This window comes from Syngnathus acus, chromosome 1, assembly GCF_901709675.1.
Source record: "Syngnathus acus chromosome 1, fSynAcu1.2, whole genome shotgun sequence".
In the NCBI taxonomy this organism is placed as follows: domain Eukaryota; kingdom Metazoa; phylum Chordata; class Actinopteri; order Syngnathiformes; family Syngnathidae; genus Syngnathus; species Syngnathus acus.
The window spans coordinates 8,418,556-8,437,214 of NC_051087.1; the positions used below are offsets into that span (position 1 = coordinate 8,418,556).

Here is an 18,659-nt window from a genome sequence, read left to right on the forward strand (position 1 = left end):
ACATTTTCCATGATAGATGTCATAATTACTAAAAGTAGGATTTTATTTGGTGTAATGTTTGCAACTCAAAAGGTTTGATGCACCCACACTGATAAAATGTGTTTTATACCTACGTATATGACTTTTTTTTAATTATTATTCATCAGCATCAGCCAAGCCTACATAAGAGTTCTTGAGTATTTGTTGCAATCATTTAGTTTTTAATTTTCTTACTACTACAAGACTTTGCTGCTGCATAGGAATTGAATCAAGTGGTAAACATGCATCACATGTAATTCAGGCATCTCCAAAAAGAGCGCGTCGTTGCAGGAGTGACAGTGCAGCCTGCTTGGAGGTCGGTGGGGGTGGCTTGTGGTGGGAGGAGGTCCTCTCGGCTTTGCCCTTTACGGGAGACGACTTTGAGCCCTCAAAGTCCCAATTGCAACCTGCTATCGGGGGAGGCAACTTTCCGTGTCCGCTCCATTCTGCACCAATATCCGGTGGTCTTGCGCCACGGCGCATGGACTGTGTGTATCGAGGGGGCTTGTATTCGATCCTTGCTTCGTGTAGCTGTTGAGGAGCAGCCTGCATCGCTTGTGCACGCCACTCTGAGGGAACCATATCTGGTCAAAGTATTCGGTGCTGCTGTCACCCATCCGGACCGTCCGGCTATAAATAGCGCTGCTGGAGGTACGTCAGTGCATGCAAAATAAAAGTGCTGCCTGTGGAAGACTTCACTGCATTAAAGCTACTACTGAGACAAATGTACTGTACAAGTTAATACAACTGTGGCCCTTGCAGTCTGTGGTTTTCTATTTGAGAGGGTGAGCGTTCCCTCTCATTTCTTATGTGTTTTTTGGGACCTTTTTGATTAGGACACCCCTGTCCTTGACAATGTTATATTGCATTGATAGACCGTAGCAATCCTTGATCCTACTAAATCAATGCATTCACAAAACATGCTGGAGTTGTCCTCAAATGTTTCACTGGTGTTAAATATGTATAACTTAAGTAGACCAGTACAAATGCCTTGCATAATTAGGATCAGTCAACAAGTGCTGTAAAATGCAACAGTTGTCTGATGGCATGTTGGCCATCAGTTTGTCTGTGACCTACATAACGTGACTGCACAACATACTGGGGATGCATAATGCATACCCTGTGCAACATCAAGGTCGGCCTTTTCTGCCCTCTTTAATGTAGATGCAAATGTATTGTGGATTCTAGAAAGTTCCAGGTTATGAACAATTCTCCCAATATAAGGTTCTCCCTCACTAACATAACTTTTCAAGTGATTTTTAAAATATATTTGTTTCAATGATTATTTGATAATACTAACTGCACATGTTATTTTAATGATACTACTGCTTTCAGATATCACAAAAAGCAAAACACGATTAGTTTCGTTTAACCTGCTATTGGCTGGTGACCCGTTCAGGGTGTTCCCACCTACTGTCTAAAGACTGCCGGGATAGGCTCCTGCATGGCCGCAACCCTCGTGAGGAGAAGCGGTTCAGATATTGTACATTGGCTTATCCGATATTTGATTCTGAAAATAGCAATATATGACATGTTTTAAAGTCAAATGTACCCATCACGACATGCTTTATCATTATTTAACTACTGCAGATAGAATATGCACCATTTGAAATGTTCCAATGGAGCTATAAAGTGTAAAAAACTCCAATGTCAACAGTGAAATGCTCTCGTGTACAGTAAGTGTGCGTGAAGCTGATGTTTTTAATGACGCTGACATCATGTACTGTGACTGTCTGAAGACACTGAGCAGTAGTTGTCTGCTGAACAGTTTAACAACAGGTCCTGCTGCCCGCTCTGTTGCTATTTCGTTGATTTATTAGCTGTGAAAGGTTTTTGGCTACTATTCTGAAATCTTTACTGGCTGATGTTCTGTAGTTGATAAACATTGGGTGTATTTTTAAAAATAAAAGATTTTACACTACGCAACAACAGGAATGCACACTACTTCACTCACACCTTTTTACCTTACATCAGTGGATGACTGCTCCTATTTGGCCTTTAAAAAGTTCATTTGTACCCCAATTTGCATTTGTGTTATACAATGTACTAATCGATGTTCTGTTCTGGTCTTGTGCAGGGCGTTAACAAAAAAACGTAGCTAAAATTCTATCATCCACACGTACAAGTTTCAGTCTTTTTATGACTACTACTTTTGCAAATTCAGCTTCAGCTTTACGTCCTGCTCGCTCCAACTAAGCAGAAGCTTTAGGAAAGCAGCATAAATACAGACCCAGCTCTGTTTGCTATCTGCAGAGCAGGTCAGCTTCTTCCACTCCAATTATTTGGATCTGAGCCCAATTTTTCATCTTTGCTTTTGAAAACTTGTCTTGTCATGGATAGTGGCTGGAGAAAGTCCAGAGTTATGCAGCATGTTTTTGTTCTATCTCATTTGATTTAATAAAGAGGACATTAGATCTTGGCCGCATTGAAGTTATTTTACTGATGTCATCTAGACTAGAGCATTGGTTCTCAAGTGTTGTCACATGGGGACACAGATTTTCCACTGACTAGAATTACTAATGATGACAAATGTTAGTTGCCTGATTAGCTTCTCGTTTATGCAAACACAGCAACAAATCTTTTTACCTCTCTGCAGGTCAACACAGTCTCAATTTGCATCAAAAAGGTAACTCTTAGTTAATGTCACATACCGTCCAAGTGGTATATAAAAAAAATGCACTTGTATTCCAACTCGTCTGTTTCCATTATTCTTCAGCCTTCGCAACGGATGTGGAGTTGTCCCAGCTGCTCATCTGACATACCTGTATTGTATTTCTCATTTGAAGTTAAGACCCACTAGCCATGCACCCAGTCCAATTGTCACAGTTAATTACCAATTTAATTACTGCTCTGTAGTAAACATAAAAGACACATTGCAAAGAATGACAAACATCTGAACTAAAGCAACTTGAGTTTAAGATGGCCCAAATGAATGTCACTGTGACATTGGTGTTTGTTTTTGCAGGTGTGTGGCATCATGTCGGTGTTGAGGAAGGAGATGGACAAGTACAGAGACATCGATGAGGACGAGCTGCTCATGAAGCTCTCCGAGGAGGAGCTGCAGCGGTTAGAAGATGAACTGGAGGAGCTGGACCCTGATGTAAGTTTACTTTCTGCCAGCATGCTGCCGGCGGGTGTCACCGTAGACTTATGGAGTCATTCAGGCCCTAATGTGGACCACGCTGACTTCACATATTAGCATCACCTACAGCGCTGTTATTGCTATGGCTCATTGTGTTTAAGATGTTGTCGTGTGCCGTCTGTGGGCCCATTAGTAATGTTGTTAGCGAGCTGTGCTCAGAGGTCTACTGTGGATGAACAGAGGCAATACTGCTGCCTTTAACCCCAATTAGCATGTATTGTAATAAAATTATCCACTCACAGAAAGTGAATCCTTGCTTGTTGTGGCAGTAGGTGAAACTATGCGATTAAAAAGAAGCATATACAAAAAAAAAAAAAAATTATCTTTCCCCACTGAGATTAACCTAATGGAGATAAGTGGTCGAGTACAGCAAATGTTGCAATCTTGGGTTCATTGTGAGCATGTGTAAACTGTCATAAACTCAATGATATACTATCATGAGTCATAACGGTGATGGCAGCTGTGATCGTCTCCTCAATCCCAAAAGGGGGCAAGAGGAGGATGACTGGAAGCAAGGCTATTATTCGTCGTGCATGTGCGCGTTTGTGTGCCACGGACTCATATGCCGGCACTGCCTGGCCCGGAGGGACTTGATGACGCAAACATGGAGAGTCAAAGCGTGCGTGTGTACTTTTCTTTTGCGCCTGTTTACGAGCATTACCAATTACAGAACAGTAAAGTACCCTTTTGCTCTGAAAAACACTGCAGCCTTCCCAGCAGGTCTGCCCACCTCTATTCCTGGAAGACTTTGGCAAGACATTTTAGAATTAGACCAACTCAGGAGGCAAATATATAATTTGATCTAACAATTGTCTGTCATATTTTCACAATTCAGCCTTAATCTGTTGTGTTAACTCAGTGCTTCTCAATAATTTTCTGTGATGCCCCCCCTAGGGAGAAGAAAACATTTCGCCATGTTATTAACATTAAAGAAAACAAAATATCAATAAAAAAGAAAGATAAACTTACAATAAAGAATAACTATTAATAACATTGTTTTTTAGTCTGTAACAGAACAGATTCAATGTGCATCACTTTGCCTGAAATTAAAAATAAATTCTAATTATTTAAACTATAAGCATTCTTGACCAACTGCCATTTTATGCTGGAAAGAATACAATAAAATAATAATAAACATACATCATATTCAATTAAATAACAGCAATAAATAATATTCAATTCAAAGTAATCAGCAACATTAACTCAGGAGCACAATATATAAAACATTTTAACCTACAAAACAAAAATGAATAAAACAATTAAAAATAATGAATGAATAAAACCGTTCTTTTCATCCCTGTTCAATATTTTTCCATGGTGTCCCACTGCACTTTTTATCGCCTGCTCTGTGCTGTGTGTGCGTGCGTATGTTCCGTGCGCTCGACACTGGAGAGTAGTGTTGGCTCGTGAGTGAACGATTCGTTCAAAGGAACGACTTTTCTTTCCAGTGAACGAGAGTGAACGAATCACTTCCTAAAGTGATTGGTTCTTTTTTCAGTTCATATGACTTCAACCAGTAGGTGTCGGTAATGCGCATTGAAGCTGGTGCCACCTCGCCGTAAAACAAAACGAAGAAGAAAATGACGTAACTTCCCGTTCACGAACGAGTCGTGAATTGCATTTCACGTTCATCCACTGAACGGATCTGTGAGTGAACTGCCTTCCTTCCCCCCGTGCATCAACGGATCAGTCAGTGAACGTGTTGCGTCTCCCTCCTGGCGTGAACTATGTAAGCCAGAATGTAGATGTACGATTTGGAAAGGAAAAAGAACCACTCACCGAAACACCACTTCTTTTATGCGCGTTTTCTCCAAGCTAACGGCTAACTTTATTACATGAAGGGATGCGCTGTTATGCAACAACGGGGAGATGATGCTTGTCTTTGGGTCATCTTGATTTTATAACACTTATAGTAGTTTTTAAATAACGTGTATGCATATATACGCCTAAATATTGTTATCCAATATATCTACTGCAATTTCACATTAGATTGCTGGTTTGAAATGTACTTTTATTATTATTATTATTTTAATAAACATTAAAACCTGTTAAAACTTGTCTGGTGTTTTATTCCTTGTTTTTATTTTTTTGGGCATGAAAACAAAAATCTGACATTTGGTTAACTGCTTTATATGACAATATGTATATATATAAACAGCCAATCAGAAAGTGGGGGTGAGGGCGGGTTTGGCACTTTTCACTTTCACTTAAGCTTTTTCCCTAATGTAGTGCCCTCTGATTCGGTACACCTCATGGACACTTAAATCAGTAAAGAGGTAAAAAAAATAAAAAAAAGAATAAATAAAGGGTTAATTGCACAATAAAAGCACATTGGGATTTAATCTCATATCTGGGATCGAACCAAATCCTTACCGAGCAAGAGCCCATGTCATTAACCAGTTGGCTATTTCAACCTGACAGTCCATGGTCGTCTGCACTGTTTTGTACTAATGATGTGCAGTCCAGTTCTTTTTTAAGTGAATTGAATCTTTAGAATCGGTTCACTCAAAATTTTTGTTCAAAAGAATCGTTCACCGAATCGTTCGCTACACTTTCTTATTTATTTATTCTTTTTTTATGTGTGTGATTCCCTCGTTAAGCGCACCTGCGTGAAAAGTTTTAGCTCCTGCAGAACGTGAAAATGAACAAAATCTTTTCACGCAGGTGTGTTTAACGAGGGTAACTTGGAAAACATATTGGAACGCGGCCGCGAGGACTAGAGCTTGACACCTGTGACCTTTTACCATGATATTTCCTTAATAAAATGGCCTGTTATTAGGTACACTTGAAAATGGCGGTGTACCTAATGGAGTGTCCGTGTGATTCCCTCGTTAAGCGCACCTGCGTGAAAAGTTTTAGCTCCTGCAGAACGTGAAAGGAGCTAAAACTTTTCACGCAGGTGTGTTTAACGAGGGTAACTTGGAAAACATATTGGAACGCGGCCCCGAGGACTGGAGCTTGACACCTGTGACCTTTGACCATGATATTTCCCTAATAAAGTGGCCTGTTATTAGGTACACTTGAAAATGGCGGTGTACCTAATGGAGTGTCCGTGTGATTCCCTCGTTAAGCGCACCTGCGTGAAAAGTTTTAGCTCCTGCAGAACGTGAAAGGAGCTAAAACTTTTCACGCAGGTGCGTTTAACGAGGGTAACTTGGAAAACATATTGGAACGCGGCCCCGAGGACTAGAGCTTGACACCTGTGACCTTTGACCATGATATTTCCCTAATAAAGTGGCCTGTTATTAGGTACACTTGAAAATGGCGGTGTACCTAATGGAGTGTCCGTGTGATTCCCTCGTTAAGCGCACCTGCGTGAAAAGTTTTAGCTCCTGCAGAACGTGAAAGGAGCTAAAACTTTTCACGCAGGTGTGTTTAACGAGGGTAACTTGGAAAACATATTGGAACGCGGCCCCGAGGACTAGAGCTTGACACCTGTGACCTTTGACCATGATATTTCCCTAATAAAGTGGCCTGTTATTAGGTACACTTGAAAATGGCGGTGTACCTAATGGAGTGTCCGTGTGATTCCCTCGTTAAGTGCACCTGCGTGAAAAGTTTTAGCTCCTGCAGAACGTGAAATGAGCTAAAACTTTTCACGCAGGTGCGCTTAACGAGGGTCACTTGGAAAACATATTGGAACGCGGCCCCTCGAGGACTGGAGGTCGACACCCCTGGTTTAAGTGAAAAGTGCCACACCCGCCCTCACCCCCACTTTCTAATTGGCTGTTTGATCTGTGACGTCACTTGGACGCTCCATTAGGTACACCGCCATTTTCAAGTGTACCTAATAACAGGCCAGTTCATTAGGGAAAAATCATGGCCAAAGCTTAACTGAAAGTGAAAAGTGCCACACCCGCCCTCACCCCCACTTTCTGATTGGCTGTTTGATCTGTGACGTCACACAGACACTCCATTAGGTACACCGCCATTTTCAAGTGTACCTAATAACAAGGCCAGTTCATTAGGGAAAAATCATGGCCAAAGCTTAACTGAAAGTGAAAAGTGCCACACCCGCCCTCACCCCCACTTTCTGATTGGCTGTTTGATCTGTGACGTCACACAGACACTCCTTTAGGTACGCCGCCATTTTCAGGTGTACCTAATAACAGGCCAGTTCATTAGGGAAAAATCATGGCCAAAGCTGAACTGAAAGTGAAAAGTGCCACACCCACCCTCACCCCCACCTCCTGATTGGCTGGTTGATCTGTGACGTCACACGGACACTCCATTAGATACACCACCATTTTCAGGAGTACCTAATAACTTTATGCATTTTTTGTACGTGTCAAGAATGTGTATTTGACTACTTGCTCTTTATTTTGGGGGACACCAACACATATTACACAACGTAAAACACATATACATATTGTCATATAAAGCAATTAACCAAATGTCAGATTTTTGTTTTCATGCCCAAAAAAATAAAAACAAGGAATAAAACACCAGACAAGTTTTAACAGGTTTTAATGTTTATTAACATAATAATAATAAAAGTACATTTCAAACCAGCAATCTAATGTGAAATTGCAGTAGATATATTGGAGAACAATATTTAAAAACTACTATAAGTGTTATAAAATCAAGATTATCCAAAGAGAAGCATCACCTCCCCGTTGTTGCGTAACGGCGCATCCCTTCATGCAATAAAGTTAGCCGTTAGCTTGGAGAAAACGCGCATAAAAGAAGTGGTGTTTCAGTGTGTGGTTCTTTCTTTCCTTGGCAAATCGTAGATCTACATTCTGGCTTACATAGTTCACGCCAGGAGGGAGACGCAACACGTTCACTGACTGATCCGTTGATGCACGGGAAGGAAGGCAGTTCACCCATTAACTCGTTCGCGAACGGGAAAGTCAGGATTCGTTCCCTCACTGATCCGTTCTCTCGATGAACTGGAAATGCAAATCACTGACGCGTAAACTCACAGATCTGTTCAGTTGATGAACGGGAAATGCAATTCACAACTCGTTCGTGAACGAGGAGTTACGTCATTTTCTTCTTCGTTTTGTTTTACGGCGAGGTGGCACCAGCTTCAATGCGCATTACCGACACCTACTGGTTGAAGTCATATAAACTGAAAAAAGAACCAATCACTTTAGGAAGTGATTCGTTCACTCTCGTTCACTGAGAAAGAATCTGTTCTTTTGAACGAATCGTTCACTCACGAGCCAAGCACTGCGTTAACTGATGAGTTATTTGGTCTATATCGCACTATGGTGAAAATACCACCATTTTTAAGAAATACTGTTTTCTGAAAGCGTCAATGTCAAACACAAGTCGTTCTGGGACCTTGGTTGACATCAAGATTCTATTGTCTAAGAAAGAATGTGAAGTTAATCTGTGGCCATCGTCAATACTTGACTGACAGTTACGTTATTCCTGTCTGTGTTGAAAAAAGAAATAGCAGAAAAACCCCCAAGACAAAGCAAGTTGATCTTTTAGAGGTTCATTGAGCAGAGGTCTCACTAGGTTTGCTGACAGTTCACTGATGGTTTGATAGTTTTGTCAAATTCTACTACTGTTGGGACATTCACCTGGGTTCACTAGTTGCTGTCCATGAAAATTATGTGTGCCTTGTATTGCGCCGAATATAAATAATCTGAAGAAAGTCAAAATAGAATACAAAATGTAGGGTTGATCACTACTTCACAAGACATCAGCTTCAATCTTCTGGAAGACTTACAAACTATTGGAGTGTGTCTGTGGGAATTTTAAATGCCAGCCTCTCAGCCATGCACATAAGTTGTCCTGTTTTGATGTCAGCTCCAAAGAGCAAGTGCCACAAAATGCCGAGCCCCTCCAACTGATCCGGCCGGTGGCTGCTGCTGTGTGAATGCTTGCCAGATGAGACATTGAGGTGCCATGTTTAAGCAATGAAAGCGGAGAAGGAAGTCACAATCCGACTGGAGAAGAGAGGACAACTGAGTCTCACACTGTTAAAAATAACACAGTGGAGCTGAATGCAAGCGACATCTTGTCTGTGATGTAACTGTGATATGAGCCTGCCAGTGTCAATGTGATATACACCTCAGCTTTCCTCTAAACGCTTCTGTGTGCTGTGAAATATATTTTTGAAGTCCCTATGCAATTAAATAGTAGTGACTTTGTTCATCTTTATGCTTTTGAGTAAGTGCAGTGGGAGGCTGACGGCAGCTTGAAAAGGATAAATGAGTCATGAGAGGAGAGAGAGTGAGGCCATAGAGTGTTGAGAGCAAAGATAAGATATGAGGCTATAAGCAGAGCTTGCAAGAGCTTCATTTTGAATGGGCATTTAAGTTAAAAATAACACACGGAGCAGCAAAGCTGTGGGAAATTTCTCAGCCCACAGTTGTGCAACTGTGCGATTTAAGAACTGTATCAAAAAATGGCCTTTCCAGAGATAAAAGGTATTAATGCTCATATTTTGATAGATGCTGTAAGAATTTTTTTTTTTGATACTATTATTATTCCAAGCATTTTCTTGCCTATTATGTGTAGAAACTAAAATATGGGAATAATCTCTCAGCTTGATGCAATGTAATACTACTCCTACAAGTTATAACCATAACAACACAAATATGGTAAGTAGATTGGTTAAAATAATCGATTAATCGGCAAGTATTTGATTATCAAATTAATCGACAACTGTTTTAATAATCGAGTAATTGTTTGGAGCCGTTTTTTTTTACCCTAGAATTATCCAAATCCTCTCATGAATTAGATGTGATAACAAAATGACGTAAAAATAAAGATGCCCCATTGCCAATGGAGCATGTCAATGTTTTTAATGCTGTTCATTTCGATTGTTGACTAGAATGCACTGTTACCTGCCGGGATGCGTCAGAAGGACCAGACTAAGAAAGCGCCCACAGGAACGTTCCAGAGAGACGACCTGTTGGCCCATCTGGAGAAGCAAGCCAAAGAACATCCAGACAGGGAAGACTTGGTGCCCTTCACTGGGGAGAAGCGAGGTAAGCCTGCAACATTGTCATCTATTGCTGTATTTATTCCTCTAAGAGTGAGTTAGACATCTCTGACTGGGTCTGAATTCTTTCTATTTGCTCTTTTTGTATTTTGAGTGATCATTGGTTGCACAGCTGGGCAAATCTCAACTTGAACCCTTCTGTGTGGTGTTTGTATGTTGTATGCTGAGATACTACAATTTAAAACCTATGTAACCTATCTAAATACTAAAGACTCTTGTGTTCATAGGTGTAAACGTGAGTGTGAATGAGGGAAAGCGACATGGTGGATGTACATATAAACACGCTTTGTTTTTCAGGGAAGGCCTGGGTGCCGAAAAAGATGGTGGACCCCATTATGGAGAATGTGACCCTTGAGCCTGAGCTTGAAGAAGCACTGGCCAGTGCTACTGATGCTGAACTTTGCGATATAGCAGGTAACAACTTGCATTTAACTCCTGTCAACACAATCTAGGCGTATACTGTACTCTGGTGCTCTGGTATTTGTTTTTCTCACATCTCTCATTTAAAACCAATATGTCATATGATTAATGGTCTAGGAATTAATCTGTTTCACTAATCAATATAAAACCCATTGCGATCTCCCATACTAGCACCTGATCCTCATCTTCTCTTCAGGCTAACCCCACCACCCTTCCTCTTCATCACCCCCTCACTTGCTCCACCTCTGCTGGATCATTGTTAGCTGGGCACCAAACAGGGTATCGGCAGTTTGCATACATGTGTTCGCATGAAAAGAAGACACAGCCATAAAGTTAATTAAATGCATGCTATAGAAAATCTTTGCTTGATGTTTTTTTATGTACTGCAAAAACTCTCCATCCGTTTGAATCATGTGTTTCTACTTGTTTGTTCCTTTTATGTTACTTAAATGAGACACCAACATTTTTACATTCAGGTGTACATAAAGGTTTCAGTAAATATTCTACAATGGAGCGAGAAAAACTGTTTTTACCTCCAAGTAGTTCCTGCAAATGTACTGTACGTGAAAACTTTGCTTATTACACTTTCTAACTATAGATATCTTCTCACAATTTTCTTATTCAACGCAGAATGGTGATAGTTGGGATATCTACTCATTAATTTATTATTATTATTATTATTATTGTTGTTATTTTTTTAAAATCATTATTATTCTTATTTATATTATATTATATTATTATTTTTATTTTTTTTATTATTATTAATATTATTATTATTATTATTACCTCACTTGACTTCACATTATGTTGCATCAACCAAACACTAGAGGCTCTCAACCTTGTTTTTTTGTAGTGCAAGCTCTAAAACATAGCAACCTGTCTATTAGTATCCATATGCATGTACCATCCTCTTTTTGCATGGTTGTCAAGTACAGAGCTGAAACACATTTTGTATGACTCTTCCCTTGTGTTCATTTTCCTTTGTTGCTGACCTCCATTCTTTCTATGGTCCTTTCCTTTCCCAGCTATCCTGGGTATGCACACCCTGATGAGTAACCAGCAGTACTATGAAGCTCTGGCAAGCAGCACTATAGTCAACAAGCAAGGACTTAACAGTATGTAACACACAATTTGATGTTTTGCTATAATCAAAATCAGATATCTGGGTAAAAAAAAGAAGGTAAATTTAATTGTGCAGATAGCTCTTTTTTCCCCAATAAAAGGTCTCCCAGTCCAAAAGAACTGTTGGTGAGTTAGAATTACTAAAGCCCAATACAGCCTAAATTTGGGGGGAGTGGAGCATGCATAATCAATTAGTTTTCCATGCACAAAACACTGTGGATGCCCCTGGAACGCCACTCAAATTATTTGCTTTTATTTATGTTCTTATTTTACCAGACAGTTCTACTGCTATAATTGTACTTTTCACCTCAGTTTGATGTGGTCGCTCGTTCATCAACATGACAACTGACCGTGGGAAACTGTACCATGACCATGAATAGTACAGAATGTTATGATTTCTTTGGCACATACACAGTATTCGAGATAAATTATGATGGTGGAAATGCTTAGAGACACCGTTTATGTGTTTATCCCCTCAAATAAATATGTAGGCATTGCAATACTGTATGTGATAGTATGGTTAAAAGCAGTTAGTGTCAGATCTGATTTCTTGCTTGTCATCCCTGTAGCTTCATGAGGGCATATTTGCTGATTATTACAATTGTAATGTGCTAGCCATAAATACAGTAATCCCTCACATATACAGTAGACTATTTGCAAATTCACCCATATTCAGCTATTCACAATTGTTAGTGCTGATGGGAAACGTGATCTTCAAATTGGCTTCATAAACCCCTTTAGTTCAACCAGCCGTGCCATCTAGAGAAGTCAAAAATACAACTGGTTCATAAAGCAAATTTGAAGCTTCATTTTCCTCATCACTAATTGTTGGCATATTCATTGTGTGCTTTTTATTTTATGCCACAAGATGGCGCCAAAGCCCATCTAAAAAGAAAATAGTAATGGGTGTTAATGAAGTACATGCTGGCGTGACATCTTTATTGTCCATGTGATTTCAATTGATACTGTTCCAGTAATTCAATATTGTGTAGTAACTGTAAGTGTGTGGCAGGTGTGATCCAGTCCACCCAGTACAAACCAGTTCCCGATGAGGAGCCCAATTCAACGGACGTAGAGGAAACCCTCATAAGAATGAAAAGGAATGACCCTGAGCTTGTGGAGGTCAACCTCAACAACATTAAGGTATCAAAGTGTGTCTGTGTCTTCATGGTCACGTACAGCGCTTTATTTATTTATTTATTTGTTTGATTTTTGTTTAGAATATCCCTATCCCGACTTTAAAGGCATACTCTCAGGCTCTGATAGAGAACGCAGTGGTGGAGAGGTTCAGTATCGTTGGAACCAGAAGCAATGACCCCGTAGCGTTTGTAAGTACAATCTGCTTTTTTTTTTTCCTTTCAAGAACATACTTTCCATATGTTTCCCCGAAATATGTCAAAAATGCACAGTAATTTGTTCCAGTCATATTACCTGTATGACGTCATTCTCACGTAAATCTCTTACGAGTTATTTGTATCGCAGCTAGCCAGTCAACGTTTAACGGGTTATTGACTATCATTGGGCAGTGGTGTACTTGTGGAGGCTGTTCAGTCTTCCGAAACATGAAACCCACACAAAACTTTAGAAAAAGCAAAACACACATGCAGACTTCATACTTTGACACTTGCGCGATATGTTGACGTTTGGAAACTCGAGGCAGGGTGAACGTTTCCAAGGAAAAGAACAAAATGACAATTAATCACGTGTGCTGGGTTTTTTATCAGGCCTTGGCGGAGATGCTCAAGGTTAACACGACACTGAAGAGCCTGAATGTTGAGTCGAACTTCATAACAGGGGCTGGAATCCTTGCCCTCGTTGAGTCACTGCAGTACAACACGACATTACTGGAGCTCAAGATTGATAATCAGGTACTGAACGAAATTATACCTTGTACATCACCTAAAGCATTCAGAATCAATGTTCATTAAAAGACAATATAAAAACAATCAAATCAGTAGTACATGTACTCACGACAGATGCTGATTATCAAAATTAATCATTTGTGCAGAGCACTACAGCTTTGTTTTGCTAGTTTCATTTGGCTGTAACAAATGTTGCTCTGAGCATCCAATCAGAGAAACAAAAAAATGCTAACAACATTGTGAGGAGAATTTGGAATCTGCTTGGATAAAGGAATAGTTGCATCACTAATTAAGTTTAAGTCACATAGGCAGAGATGCCAAGTGTTTTGAATATTTTGTTACAAGCCAGTGTACCTTCAGGCAATATAGCTGCTTGAACAAGATTTGGATGTTTCTTCTGCAGAGCCAGCCATTAGGCAATAAAGTGGAGATGGAGATAGCAAGCATGTTGGAGAAAAACACCACATTGCTGAAGTTCGGCTACCATTTCACCCAGCAGGGCCCGCGTCTCCGAGGCTCCAACGCCATGATGAACAACAATGACCTTGGTAGGAAATGAATGCAAACTACTACACTACTACTACACTTGATGGTCACACCAGAATGTAGCCAACATGAAACATCGATGTTACGTCAAGTGTCCTCAGACTCTTCAGACATTGTTTTCAATTCTGTTTGAATGACCTCAGTGGTTATATAAGCACTTTGTAGAATTGTGCACTTGGCAGTGTTATCAGTTATATTTGGCCAAAGCTGCCGCTTTATCTGCACTTAATCATCCCACTTTTTTTTGCTTTGATCAGATGCCAAGTGATGTCATCAGCCGCTACACTTAGTACCGTCTGAAAGCCGAGGCAAACCCAAACAATGCTTTTTTTAAATGATGACATCAGCGCTAAAATAAATAACTAATAAAAAAACAGTGCATGAGAGGGGAGTTACATCATTGCCCATGTGCACTTTCAGTAAAGGATGAATTTCTAGAGTTTGGTGTTCAGAACACGTTAACATATAAAGTTGTATAATAGCTCTTGCTTTAGTGTTGAAAATAAAATGTTATAAATAATGCATGTTATTCCCTTCTAGGTAGTCAGTTTGTCTTCTAAAATACCCCCCCAAAAAATTCCAGAAGAATTTGGATTCTGCGAGCTCTTCTTGATTTCAAATGCAATCCTTAATGCTTGTATATGTGACAATAGGTTCATATTTCTGGACATAACTTTTCCTCCTGCTCTCGTTTTGAAGCCCGGGTTGTCAGGTCCGAGTCCGATGGCTCCTTTACGCTCACTTTGTCCGTCCCTGAGCTGGAACGGGCCTTTGGGAAAAAGTTCAAGTCAAAGACTAAGTAAACACATGTGGTCCTTCAGTTTTGCTTTTCTTCTGACGATAGCTTCCACTTTTGTTCCAAAACACTGGAACTGCCGCCACCTCATTTCAAAGCCTCTCTTACTTCTCCTGAGCTCCTTTCAGCAATTCCTGCGCTGTCATCAAGTCACCGGCTACTGTGTTTAAGCACCAACTCTCATTACACAGTTCAGAGGTTGCGGATTCGATTCCGGCTCCGGCCTTCTTGCGTGGAGTTTGCATGTTCTCCCCGTGCCTGCGTGGGTTTCCCTCAGGTGCTGTCATTTCATCCCACATTCCATAAATATGCATGGTAGGCCGATTGACCGCTCCAAATTGTCTGTAGGGCGTGAGTGCGAATGGTTGTAAGACTATGTGTGCCCTGCAATTGGCTGGCGACCGGTTCAGGGTGTCGCCCACCCTGAACCGAAGTTGGCTGGGACAGGTTCCAGCACCCCAATAAACAGTTGGGAAGATGGATGGATGAATTAATGACAAAAACAAAGGGAACCATCAAAAGTAAAGTAAAACCCAACAACCATAACTGCAGTACATAAAGTAAAAAATAGACATAGTGTATAAAAACATCAGCTAAAACAATGAATCAATAACATCAAGATAGTAAACACAGTAAAACACTAAAACAATGAGTCTCATGCTGAGTCATCTATAATTTTACCTTGAGGATGTTTTTTTTTCTCTCTCACCATCAACCACTTAAAGGAACAAGCGCTAAACAGTGACCTAATTTGTGCGTCAAAAGAAAGCTGCTTTTTACAACACAATTTCTCTTTGCGTCGTTTCTAAAGCTTCAATTGAAGTCAGTTGCGTGGAGCACATTTTTTTTCCTTTCTTTCAATGTTCCTTTCAGACCGCTATTGCTAAGGTGAAGAGATGCTACTATGGGGTTCTTACTGATGCTTTTCAAGGGTTGAAATTGCTTAAAATTGTGATAAAGTGAAGAAGAAAATGTTCATGTTTTTTTTTTTTCAAACACATAACTAGTTGAATGGATAGTTTTCTTGTTGGATCAGGGTTTCCCAAAATTAGAGTCGATAGCTTGATGAATTCAATTTCTTCTTCTTTTGCCACACTAACAAGAAATGGAAAGTTGTTTGTGTGTAATGCCACATTTTTCAAAGCCTGCACTCCCAACAAAATATTTTTTTTATTTGCTCAAATCTGAGCACAAATAATGAATAAACCCCCTCTAAAAGATGATCTCATAGTCACTCGGAATACCTAATTTATATCATAAAATGTACAGTATATACGCATCTATAATTCATGCATCACTGTACTAATGTGGTGGACGAGCACAAAAGCCATTTTGAAAGTGCTTGTAATTTGACCTCGAAAGAAGCATATGAACCCCGTAGGAGCAAAGGCCTCTTTTCACTTAAGTGCTTAAAGACTGCGCTCTTTCTTTCTCTCTCTCTCTCTCTCACTCGCTCTGTCTCTCTGTCCTTTTCTCTCATGTTGTTACCGTCCTCTCACATGTCATCTCTCTATCCACAGTAAGAAAGAGAAGGCTTGAAGGAGGACCCATCCTCCCCAAGTGTCGGACAAATGTGTAAGAAGCACTCTTCCCCTGCCTCGCATCCCTCCACCCCCCGTTTTTGCCTTTTTGAAAAGTCCTCCCCATCCCTATATGACTTCCATTCGACCTCAAAGGGTCCGACGACGGTTTCTCCGGATGACCTTGCACATCATCTCTGACATGCAAGTGCGATTCAGGGTTCAGAGAAAACTTTTTTGGGACTTTTTAAAAAAAAAAAAAAAAAGATTGTTAGAGGATATAAATGGTGTGATCAACAATGTCTGCCAGAAAATCCAGTGCATGTAAAAGGAGAAATAATTGTTCTTTGAATGTTTATGTGCTGGGATGTTTGAATTGTGCAAACTAGTAACCATACAGTGCTGCCATCTAGAGGCTTTTATTAGTAACTGTAGTGCCTTGACGTCTTGGACTGTTTTCTAAATGATGGCTTCTTTTGACAATCCTGTTTCTACCGTTGTATATTGTTATTAATATTATTCATGCGTGGTAAGTGACATGGTTACTTATCCACATGTTCCTCTTCAATCAGGATCAGACTGGTGTTTAGATCCCAAGCATCAAACACTCCAAACAAATAAAGCGCTATAGATGCGTCAAATATTCCATGTTCACCTGGTCGTGAATTTATCCGAATTATGATTATTGTTATTATTATCATGATTGTCAAACATAAACTTACCGTCATACTACATCCCAATAGTGGTCTAATTTGGAGTTGAATGGTTAATTTTTAGCCTCACAATTGGGACTTTCTGGTTTGAAATCTTGGCTCAGGGTGGGTTTGTGTGCTTGTGCGACCACTCTAAATTGGAGCTTCACATAATATTAATGCTTATTATTTCATGAACAATCTGAGAATTCTTACACTATGATTAATTTGTGGGTGATACACAAAATGTACACTTAAATTACATTCAAGCCTTAAAGCTGGGACGGTTACCAAAAATACATGACAGAGCACAGATTTTCCTACAATATTATCCAAGTCCTGTTTGTTGTTATTGTTTATTCAAGTTAAAACTTGAACTTTAAAATGAGATGCCTGGCAGATGATCACAGGCACACACAAACCTCTAAAGCTAAGTTTAGAGTGTTTCACTAAAAGACATATTTGGCCACAGCATAAACATGAAATTCTGATCAGGCAGATACATTTAATTGAGGTAAAGTTTAAATAGATAAAGTTCAAACAAGCTTTGAAGCAGATGCAGATGAGGTTTTAATTGGACCCTTTGGACATTTTAAGTGTGTCATTGCACTGAACCTGGTTTGATGTTCTTTTTACCAAACATTGTCTTTGATTACTAACTAGATACCACCAGCACGCGCTTCAATGTGGAGCATTTGGCAGCATTTATACTAGAATGAGGAGGGAAACGCAGCTGCTATCTAGTCAGGGTCAGGAACAAATAGCTTGCTTGCTGAAATTAAAATGAAATATTTATTGCTATTTGAAGGATCTGGAGAAATGGGCAGCTGATGTCATTTACAACAAATGTTAATTATGAATGATGTAAACATGATTCAGTGACATTTGCGGCCTTGTGTGTCCACTTGTCTCCATTTTATTTTGATTAGCGTTTGATTAAGAGTTTTTGTTAGCTAGTTCACATTTAGTGTGGATGGTGGTATGTGAAATAAATATGCCTTGAAATTAAAGGGAGCACTGTGTCGTTACTTGGTCGGATTCGGAAGTAATAATGCACTGCATGCCAAATGGTACTGAGAAATAGTGACATCATGGGCATTATTCATAAACCATCTAACTTCAAATAAACCTACAAACTGTGCTTGGGAATGGAATTCGATGCTGTTTGCTCTAAGAATTTGATCTATGAAAAAATATAATGACAATAACACAAATGAAAAAATACAACTTACATATTTGGTGGGCTGAAATAGTCATTTAAGTTAGAATAAATTTAAAATATAAATTATTGATATATATATATATATATATATTTATTTATCAAAGTAAGGAAGTTGCTTGCTCCAAAAGTGAGTTGGTTTTATTTATAGCTTTAAGTTGGCATACAATACAAGAGACCATTACATCTATAAACCCTTATTTCTTTTTTGAAAATATGGGGATGCCAATTTTTACATTAGCAAAACATTTGCTGAATTGCCTTGAAAGCTTGAATTCACTCCACTTTTGACAACGTGATGATAAATTACAAATAATTATTTAAGATTAAAAAAAATTGCAGCACGTTCCCGTAAGGG

The 18,659-nt window shown here is 39.6% G+C and overlaps 1 protein-coding gene across 4 annotated transcripts; it reads left to right on the plus strand.

Moving 5' to 3' along the window:
• The first annotated feature begins 353 nt into the window (after positions 1 to 353).
• Positions 354 to 18,092, plus strand: tmod1 (tropomodulin 1). 4 transcript variants are annotated; one of them, XM_037256968.1, is made up of 13 exons: positions 355 to 669; positions 2,615 to 2,644; positions 2,735 to 2,807; positions 2,978 to 3,118; positions 9,954 to 10,110; positions 10,422 to 10,538; positions 11,570 to 11,659; positions 12,679 to 12,809; positions 12,887 to 12,994; positions 13,391 to 13,534; positions 13,932 to 14,076; positions 14,774 to 14,873; positions 16,391 to 18,092. In XM_037256968.1, the coding sequence occupies exons 4-13, from the start codon at positions 2,996 to 2,998 to the stop codon at positions 16,407 to 16,409; spliced, it is 1,134 nt and encodes a 377-aa protein (XP_037112863.1). In that variant the 5' UTR covers positions 355 to 669; positions 2,615 to 2,644; positions 2,735 to 2,807; positions 2,978 to 2,995; the 3' UTR covers positions 16,410 to 18,092. The 4 variants fall into 4 exon arrangements, with proteins under 4 accessions (XP_037112872.1, XP_037112882.1, XP_037112863.1 ...); XM_037256977.1 differs by lacking the exon at positions 2,735 to 2,807 and having other exon boundaries at positions 354 to 669; positions 2,615 to 2,646; positions 2,991 to 3,118; XM_037256993.1 differs by lacking the exon at positions 14,774 to 14,873 and having other exon boundaries at positions 357 to 669.
• The last annotated feature ends 567 nt before the right edge of the window (positions 18,093 to 18,659 follow it).